The following is a 9553-nucleotide window of genomic DNA, read 5'->3' as shown; positions in this document are numbered from 1 at the left end:
GGGAGAGCTGTCTATACAGTGGGGCTCTGGGGAAATCAGTGCTCTAGCTGGAAGAAGAAGTGAGCAAAGGGATCTTTGAAAATGGCCAAGGGCTCTAAAGAAGACAGAAGCAGAGTATGCTGATAAAGTGACCTGTAGCAAGGTGCTGGTGGCTTACCCCTGTTGCCCTAGCTATTCAGGAGGCTGAGATCTGAGGATCTCAGTTTGAAGCCAGTTCAGGCAGAAAAATCTCCGAGACTCTTAGCCCCTATTGATCACTTAAAAAAATGATAGAACTGGGGCTGGGAGTTTGGCCTAGTGGTTAAAGTGCTTGCCTAGCATGCATGAAGACCCGGGTTCGATTCCTCGGTACCACATACATAGAAAAAAGCCATAAGTGGTGCTGAGGCTCAAGCCTTGAGAAAGTCCAAGGACAGTGCTCAGGCCCTGAGCTCAAGCCCAGGACTGGCAAAAAAAAAAAATGATAGAACTATAGCTCAAAGCCATAGAGTGGGGCTGAGAATGTGGCTTAGTGAAGAAGCGCTTGCCTAGCATGCATGAAGCCCTGGGTTCAATTCCTCAGAACCACACACACAGAAAAAGCCAGAATTGGCACTCTGGCTCAAGTGGTAGTGCTACCCTTGAATAAAAGAAGTTCAGAGACAGTGCCCAGGACTTCAGTTCAAGCCCCATGATCACCACCAAAACAGTAATATGTGTCTGTTTTATGGTGAGGGCAGTGTTTCTGAAAAGCACTCTTCCAAATGTGACCTTCTCTAGGAACGTGAGAGAACAAGGGAGAGGCTGCTATTTTAGTAACTTTAGTGTATAGCTTATCTATGAAAGATAGACTTCTGTGGGCAACTAATCTTTACAAGATAGAAAGGCTGGAACAAGGAGAAATTTTTGGGTGTGTGGGGGGAATCATGGGGCTTGAACTCAGCCTGGGCACTGTCCCTGAGCTCTTCAGCTCAAGACTACTACCCTACCCTTGAGCCAAACCCCACTTCTCATTTTCTTTTTTTCTTTTTTTTTTTTTTGCCAGTCCTGGGCTTGAGCTCAGGGCCTGAGCACTGTCCCTGGACTTTCTCAAGGCTAGAGCTCTACCACTTGAGCCTCAGCACCACTTTCGGCTTTTTTCTATGTATGTGGAACCGAGGAATCGAACTCGGGTCTTCATGCATGCTAGGCAAGCACTTTAACCACTAGGCCAAACTCCCGGCCCTTCCCATTTTCTTTTATTTGCTTTTTTCTTTTGCGAGTCCTGGGCTTGAGTTCAGGGCCTAAGCACTGTCCGTGGGTTCTCTCAGGGCTAGAGCTCTACCATTTGAGCCTCAGCACCACTTCCAGCTTTTTTCTATGTATGCGGTACCAAGGAATCGTACCTAGGTCTTTGTTCATCCTAGGCAAGCACTCTACCTCTAGGCCAAACTCCCGGACCCCACTTCTCTTTTTCTAGAGGTTAATTGGAGAGAAAAGTCTCAGGTCCTCTTGTGCCTTGGGCTGGCTTTGAACCTTGATCCTCAGATCTCAGCCTCCAGAATAGCTAAGATTACAGGTGTGAGCCACCACGCCCGGCACAAGGAGCAATTTCTGAGAACTGGGTCTTGATGTGTAAAGGGGAAGTACTTATGTGCAGGACTGAAGAGAAAACCTGTAAGTGGATGTAAAACTGAGGCATGCTTACCTACCTCTCACAAAGACCTGGGTTTGATTCCTCGGTACCACATACATAGAAAAGCCTGAAGTGAGCCAGGTGCAGTGACTTATGCCTGTAATCCTAGCTACTCAGTAGGGTAAGATCTGAGGATCGCCGTTCAAAGCCAGCCTGGGCACTAAAAAGTGTGTGAGGGCAGGGAGCATAGCCTAGAGGTAGAGTGCTCATCTAGCATGCACAAAGCCCTGGGTTCGATTCCTTGGTACCACATACTTAGAAAAAGCCAGAAGTGGCACTGTGGCTCAAGTGGCAGAACAGTAGCCTTGAGCAAAAAGTGTCCAAGACAGTGTCCAGGCCCTGAGTTCAAGCCCAGGACTGGCAAAAATAAATGAGAAGAAGAAGAAGAAGAAGAAGAAGAAGAAGAAGAAGAAGAAGAAGAAGAAGAAGAAGAAGAAGAAGAAGAAAGAAAGAAAGAAAGAAAGAAAGAAAGAAAGAAAGAAAGAAAGAAAGAAAGAAAAAGAAAGAAAGAGAAAGAAAAAAGAGGACTGGGAGTTTGGCCTAGTGGTAGAGTGCTTACCTAGCATGCATGAAGACCTGGGTTTGATTCCTTGGTACCATATACATAGAAAATTCCAGAAGTGGTGCTGTTGCTCAAGTGGTAGAGCTCTAGCCTTGAGAAAGCCCAAGGACAGTGCTTAGGCCCTGAGTTCAAGCCCCAGGACTGGCAAAAAAAGAAAAAAGATAAAAAGAAAAGTCCATGAGATTCTTATCTCCAATTAATCCTCAGAAAATGTTGTGGTTCAAGGGGTAGAATGGTAGCCTTGAGCTGAAGAGCTCAGGGACAGCACCCAAGCCCCATGACTGACAAAAAAAGAAAAGCTGGAAGTGGTGTTGTGGCTCAAAGGACAGAGCACTAGCCTTGAGGAAAAAGCCCAAGGACAGTGCTCAGGCCTTGAGTTCAAGCCCCAGGACTGGTAAAAAAAAAAAAACAAAAAACAACCAACCAACCAAACAAAAAAACCACTGAGACATCTAAGTTCATGCTGCCCAAACAGAGCTTGTGCAGAACACTGTAAAGAACTTGTCTGAGCATGTTCCCGAAATTTATGCTCTGTGGACCTAAATGCCTCAATGTCATCTTCAGACACACCATCTTCCTGAATTTATCATTTATCAGTGCTTAAGGAGGTCTCATTGCACTGAGAGGATTAAATCATTGATTATTGATTAAAATTTGGCTCAACCTCCAGCCCTCATTTCACCCTGGAGGTTGGAGTACAGGAATGAAACATACCAAGGATCTAACATGTTTTGGGCTTTCCAGAAATACAAAAAATGAAAACTGAAGCTAGGCACCTGAAGCTTACTCCTATAACCAAACTCACAGCCAGGCTCTGGAGCTCATCCCAGGAGAAGATCTATGGATCATGGTTTGAGGCCAGCCTGGTTAGGTAAGTTCATGAGATTATTTCCAATTAACCAGCAAAATACCAGAAATGGAGCTGTATAGCTCAACTGTTTTAGTACTACTCTTGATCAAGAAAGCTCAGGGGCAGCCGGGCACATTGGCTCAGGCCTGTAATCCTAGTTACTCAGGAGGCTGAAAGCTGAGGATCACAGTTCAAAGCCAGCCAAGGCACTAAAGTCCAAGAAGACTCCTATATCCAATTAACTACTAGGAAATAGGAAGTGGCGCAGTGGTTCCAGGGGTAGGGCAGTAGCCTTGAGCTGAAGAGCTCAAGTTCCATAACCCCCCAAAAAAAGAACTCTGGGGAAGTGCCAAACCCTGAGTTCCAAGTCCCAGGATCAATAATCCTAGCTACTCCAGAGGGTGAGATTTGGAGGGTCCTAGCTTGAAGTCAGCCTGAACAGAAAAGTCCATGGGATTCCATCGCTAAAATAACCAGCAAAAAGTCAGCCTGGGTCTGGGATGTAGCTCAGGGGCAAAGTGCTTGCCTAGCCAAGTGCAACGTCCTGGGTTGGATCCCCAGTACCAAAAAAGACCAAAAACAAAGTCCGTCTGGCAGGCTCATGCCTGTAATCTTAGCTACTTGGGAGGCTGAGCACAGGTAGAAAGTCCCCAAGAGACTCTCATTCCAATAAACCACTCAGGAAAAGCCGGAAGTGGGGCTGTGGCTCCAGTGGCTGTAGCCCTAGCCTTGGGCCAGGAGCGGCTCAGGGACAGGGCCAAGGCCCTGGGTTCAAACCCCACAACCGGGAGGGGAAAAAAAGTCAGTCTGAACCTGGCTTATGTAACTGTCACCCTCTGTACATCACCTTTATAATAACAATTTTAAAAAAATTTAAAAGCGCCAGACTTTAAGCGTGGCTCAAGCGGTCCAGGGCAGGAGGATCAGACTCACAGGCCCAGTACTAGAAATCGTTCATCTTCTCGCTACGCAGATTGATAGCTGGACTTCCGGTGGGTGGGGCCCTAGGGCAGAACTCCAGTGCCCGCCAATCGGATTCGCGGACGGGATCTGCGACCTGGGAAGGGTAGCGTTACAGGTTCCAGTACTAGAAATCGTTAATCTTCCGTCTACGGAGATTGATAGCTGGGAAAACTTCCGGTGGGTGGGGCCCTAGGGCGGAACTCCAGTGCCCGCCTCCCAGCGCCGCCCAGCCGAGCGACGTCCAATCGGATTCGCGGACGGGATCTTGGCCCTGAGTGGGCAGCGCGCGCGTTCCGTCGAGCTCGGGAGCCCAGCCGCAGCTCCCCGCGTTGCCGGCTCCGTGGTCCAGCCTCCGCGGGAAGATGTTTTACCACGTAAGCCGCGCGCGGTGTGGGAGGGCGGGGGCTGCGAAGCGGTTCTCCCGAGCCGAGTGACGCTTTTCCTTTCGGCCGCTCGTGGGGCTCGAACTCGGGATCTGGGCGCCGTCTCTGGGGGGTGACTTTTTGCTCGGGGATGGCGCTCCACCACTTGAGCCACAGCTTCATTTCCCGCTTTTGGGTGGTTAGTTGGAGAATCTCACGCACCGCCCTCCCCAGCCTGGCTTTGAACCGCTGCCCCCTGATTCCGGCCTCCTGCGGAGCTCTGATTTATACGCGAGGGTCACCCCTCTACCGGATCCTTGGTGGGTCTCACCTGGTCCCCATCCATGTTCTCTGCAGATCTCCTTGGAGCACGAAATCCTGCTGCACCCGCGCTACTTCGGCCCTAACTTGCTCAACACCGTGAAGCAAAAGCTCTTCACCGAGGTGGAGGGGACCTGCACCGGAAAGTGAGTGTCACCCTCCCTGCCTGTCACTTCTGTGCAACCACCCTTCCTCCCCTCCTCCCCGGGGTCCCAGGCAGCTGGTCGCTCACTACTTTGGGATCCTATGCCATGATGCCCTCTGCAAAATGGATGACAAGACGTTCTTTCCTTAGCTGATAATTGGACACTTCATTTATTCCACAAACATGGTGGTGGTGGTGGTGGTGGTATATGGGTCTGTTTTGCTAGTCCTGAGGCTTGAATTCAGGGCTTGGGCACAGTCCTTGGGTTTTCTCAAAGCTGGAGCTCTACCACTTGAGCCACAGTGCCACTTCCAGCTTTTTCTGTGTAAGAGATACCAAGGAATTGAATCCTAGACTTACTGCATGATGGTCAAGCAATCTACCACTATGCCAAATTCTTAGCTGTGTTGTTTTGAGACAAGGTCTTGCTGTGTTGTCCAGGCAGTTTACCAAACTTTCAGATCCTGTATGGCCCTCATGGCTTATGTTTGTAGTCAATCCTAGCTACTTATGAGGTGGAGAGCTAAGGCTATTGGAAGCCAACCCTGGCAGGAAACTCTGAAAGCCTTCAAAAAAGCTTTTTAACTAGCAAAAAGCCAGAAGTAGAGCTGTGACTCAGATGGTAAAGCGACAGGCTTGCGTGAAAAATTAAGGGACAGACTCAGATTTTAAGTTTAAGGCTTACTACTGCTGCAGACACACCACACAGAAGATTAGATGAGGTCAGCCCTCTTGCACTTGCAGTCTGCTTACTTGCTCAAGGTTGTTTTAGTGGTGCTGAGCATGGACTCCAGGGTCCCTGAGCTACAGTCCCCATCTTTTGTATTGTTTAATCATTGTTCCTATGTCTGTGTTCCTTTGGTGATTTTGTTTTATGCCCTGTAGAGTCAAGAGCCTGACATAGCACATAAATGAGACACAGTATGCTGCTGCTGTTGCTGCTGCTTCTGCTTCTTCTCCTTGGACTTTCTCAAGGCTAGAGCTCTACCACTTGAGTCACAGCACCACTTTTGGCTTTTTCTATGTATGTGGTACTGAGGAGTTAAACCCTGGCTTTGTGCATGCTAGGCAAGCACTCCACCACTAGCCCAAACTCCCAGCCCAAAGTGTTTTTTTGTTGTTGTTGTTGTTGTTTTCTTCTTTGCCAGTCTTGGTGCTTAAACCGAGGGCCTAGGCTTTGTCCTTGCGCTTTTATTGCTCCAGGCTAGTGCTCCTCAACATCCATTGCCTTTTCTTTTTCCTCACAGGTATGGCTTTGTAATCGCTGTCACCACCATCGACAACATTGGTGCTGGTGTGATCCAACCTGGCCGAGGCTTTGTCCTTTATCCAGTGAAGTACAAAGCCATTGTTTTCCGGCCCTTTAAAGGCGAAGTTGTGGATGCTGTGGTCACTCAGGTGAACAAGGTAATAAGCTTATTCACAGGGTGAAGAGCTATTGCTATTTAATCAATCACAGTGACTGTGACTGTGTGTGTGTGTATCATAGGACTTGAACTCTGGGCCTGGATGCTGTCCCTGAGCTCTTCAGCTCAAGGCTAGTGCTCTACCACTTGAACCATAGCACCACTTCCAGATTTCTGGTGGTTAATTGGGGATAAGAGCCTCATGGATTTTAGTGCTTGGGCTGGCTTTGAACCTCCATCCTCAGATCTCAGCCTCCTGAGTAGCTAGGATTACAGACATGATCCACCAGCACCCTTTCCTTTCCTTTCCTTTCCTTTCCTTTTCTTTTCTTTTCTTTTCTTTTCTTTTCTTTTCTTTTCTTTTCTTTTCTTTTCTTTCTTTCTTTCTTTCTTTCTTTCTTTCTTTCTTTCTTTCTTTCTTTCTTTCTTTCTTTCCAGAAGCTGAAGCTTAGGGATGTATTTTGGCCAACGTCATTTGAATAACAAACTTGGATTAACAAGTCCTAAGCCTAAGCTTGAACTCAGGACCTGGATGCTGTCCATAAGCTTTTCTGCTCAAGGCAAACACTCTAGCCGTGGACCCTATAGCACCATTTTCAGTTTTCTGGTGGGTAATTGGAGATGAGTCTCAAGGACTTTCCTGCTGGGTCTGGCTTCAAGCACATTTCTCAGATCTTAGCCTTCTGACTAACTAGATTATAGGAGATAAGCCTAAGTGTTTTACAACCACACTATATTTGTTTAATTTTAAAAGGTTAAAAACAGAGAAAGGTTTACACTTCTAATCCTAACTACTCAACAGAAGAGATTCATGGTTTAAAGCCAGCCCAGGTAGGATAGCCCTTGAGATACTTATCTTCAACTAACCATCCCAAAATTTAAGGCAGAAGACTGGACCAGGACCAGGGCCTAGTGGTAGAATACTTGCTTAGTATGCATGAAGCCCTGGGTTCAATTCTTTGGTACCATATATACAGAAAAGGCTGGAAATGGTGTTATGACTCAAGTGGTAGAGTCCTAGCCTTGAGAAAGCTCAAGGACAGTGACCAGGCCCTGCGCTCAAGCACAGGACTCGCAAAAACAATAACAAATAAATAAAAGTTGGAGGTAGAGCTGTGGCTCAGTGGCCAAGCAAGAGCTTGAGGCCCTGAATTGAAACACACACACACACACACACACACACACACACACACACACACACACACACACACACACACACAGAGTAACGTAAACCTACAAGCCTAAAAGGGTGAGGGTATGGGGCAAAAACAGAAGGATGAGTATTCATTTTTCCTCCTAGGTTGGACTTTTCACTGAAATTGGGCCCATGTCTTGCTTCATCTCCCGGCATGTAAGTTTGGATGCACTAGGTAGGGCCATGGACTGGAGACATCACTCATGACCAGTTCATGTAATAGCCATCACTTAAAACGCTGACTCCATCTCATCTTTCCTTTCAGTCTATCCCATCAGAGATGGAATTTGATCCTAACTCCAACCCACCGTGTTACAAGACAACGGATGAGGTGAGTGGGCAGGAAGCATTCTGGGAGAGGCAGGAGGAAAAATACTGGCCTGCAGATATTCCAGAACACTGTTCTCTTCTCCTTAGGACATTGTGATTCAACAGGATGATGAGATTCGCTTGAAAATCGTAGGGACCCGTGTGGACAAGAATGACATTGTGAGTCTCTTGTGTCCTTCCTTTTTGTACCAGACAGAGCTGAGAGCTACTGACTTCTTATCACTCACAGTTCCTGGGTGTTCTGTGCTCTTTTATGAGGAAGAAAGGCTGGGTGGCTAAGGGCCTGGGGCTGGCCAGGTGGAAGATTCTTCTGTGCTTACTTTGGCCTCTCTTCATTTTTACTTTCCCTCCTCTAGTTTGCTATTGGCTCCCTGATGGATGACTATCTGGGTAAGTGCCTGCTTTATCATGGGTGCCACAGCTGTGCCTGGGCACAGGGAAGATGTGGGATTTAATGCCCCAGTCAGTTCTCATTCTGTCTGCTTAGAAGTCCAGGGCAGAGCTGAGAGTTTGTCCTAGTGGTACAGTGCTTACCTAGCATGCAGGAAGCCCTGGGTTCGATTCCTGGGTACCACAAACATAGAAAAGCCAGAAGTGGTGTTGTGGCTCAGGTGGCAGAGTGCTAGCCTTGAGGAAAAAGCCCAAGGACAGTGCATAAACCCCAGAGTTTAAGCTCCAGGACTGGCAAAAAAGAAAAAAAAAAAGTTCAGGGCATGTGGCCTTAGGGGTGAGAAGTATCCGTGTGGCTGCCCCTGAGCAGACTCTCGCTGAAATGCTTTCCCTGTTTCTCCAGGACTTGTGAGCTGAGCGTGGACTACTCTGACCTTTTTGATCCTCACTGGGGAAGTATGACTGTCATACTTGCTACTTGGTCCAGAGGCTGACTCTAGCTGTTTTCACTGACAGCAAAGTTCCTTGACTCAAGAAAGACATCTGGCACTTCTTCCAGCTAGTCACAGCTTATAGACCTGCCCACTGTGTGTTGTTCTAATTATTAAATGTCCTTGGTTTTCATGGAAATGTTTCATTTTCTTTCCCTTGGGGGGGGGCAGCTAGGAATAATAACTTTTTAAACAATGGCAGTGGGAACTTGTGTAGCTACTCAGAAAGGTAAGATCTGGAGGATTGTGGTTAAAAGCCAGCCACTCCCCCACTCAAAAAAAAAAAAACAAACATGCCCATGAGATGAGATTCTCTTTCCAATCATGAACAACAGGTGGTTTACACCTGTAATCCTAGCTACATAGGAGATGGAGATCTAGGATCAAGGTTCATGTCCACATGTCCAGCTAGAGCAGGGAAGCCTGTGTGACTCATTTCCTTTCTTTCTTTCTTTCTTTCCTTTTTTTTTTTTAATTGGTCATGGGGTTTGAATTCAGGGCCTGGGTGCTATCCCTGAGCTCTTCAGTTTAAAGCTGCTGCCCTACTGCTGTGCCTTGAGCCACAGCTCCACTTCCTGTTTTCTAGTGGTTAATTGGAGATAAAAGTCTTATGTCATAGGCTGGCTTTGAACCTCAACCCTCAGATCTCCGCCTCTTGAGTAGTTAGGATTACAGATGTGAGTCACTGCACCCGGCTGAGACTGATTTCTGATTGAATACCAAAAAGGCCAGAAGTGGATCTGTGACTCTAGTGGTAGAACACGGTCCTTGAGCGCACACACACACCTTAAGGGACAGCATCTAGGCCATGAATTAAAGCACCAAGGTCAGCATATTCCCCCAACCCCCAAAAAGCCAGAAGTGTAGGAAAGCTGAAGTAGTAG

The 9553-nt window shown here is 47.4% G+C and overlaps 1 protein-coding gene across 1 annotated transcript; it reads left to right on the top strand.

The window, feature by feature from the left end:
- Window positions 1–4265: 4265 nt before the first annotated feature.
- Polr2g (RNA polymerase II subunit G) lies at window positions 4266–8808 on the top strand. The gene is made up of 8 exons (XM_090348675.1): window positions 4266–4403; window positions 4749–4858; window positions 6105–6264; window positions 7564–7614; window positions 7724–7789; window positions 7876–7947; window positions 8145–8178; window positions 8582–8808. The coding sequence occupies exons 1-8, from the start codon at window positions 4392–4394 to the stop codon at window positions 8593–8595; spliced, it is 519 nt and encodes a 172-aa protein (XP_090204801.1). The 5' UTR covers window positions 4266–4391; the 3' UTR covers window positions 8596–8808.
- Window positions 8809–9553: the final 745 nt, after the last annotated feature.

Source organism: Megascapheus bottae, chromosome 16 (genome assembly GCF_031878675.1).
Source record: "Megascapheus bottae isolate mThoBot1 chromosome 16, mThoBot2.hap1, whole genome shotgun sequence".
NCBI lineage: Eukaryota > Metazoa > Chordata > Mammalia > Rodentia > Geomyidae > Megascapheus > Megascapheus bottae.
This window is presented reverse-complemented; position numbering and strand designations above follow the sequence as displayed.

Bases quoted from the DNA above. Each gene is read 5' to 3' on its own strand.
- Polr2g (XM_090348675.1), top strand. The intron at 4,859-6,104 runs GTGAGTGTCACC...TTTTCCTCACAG, and splicing joins GAGGGGACCTGCACCGGAAA to GTATGGCTTTGTAATCGCTG. The intron at 7,948-8,144 runs GTGAGTCTCTTG...TCCCTCCTCTAG, and splicing joins GTGTGGACAAGAATGACATT to TTTGCTATTGGCTCCCTGAT.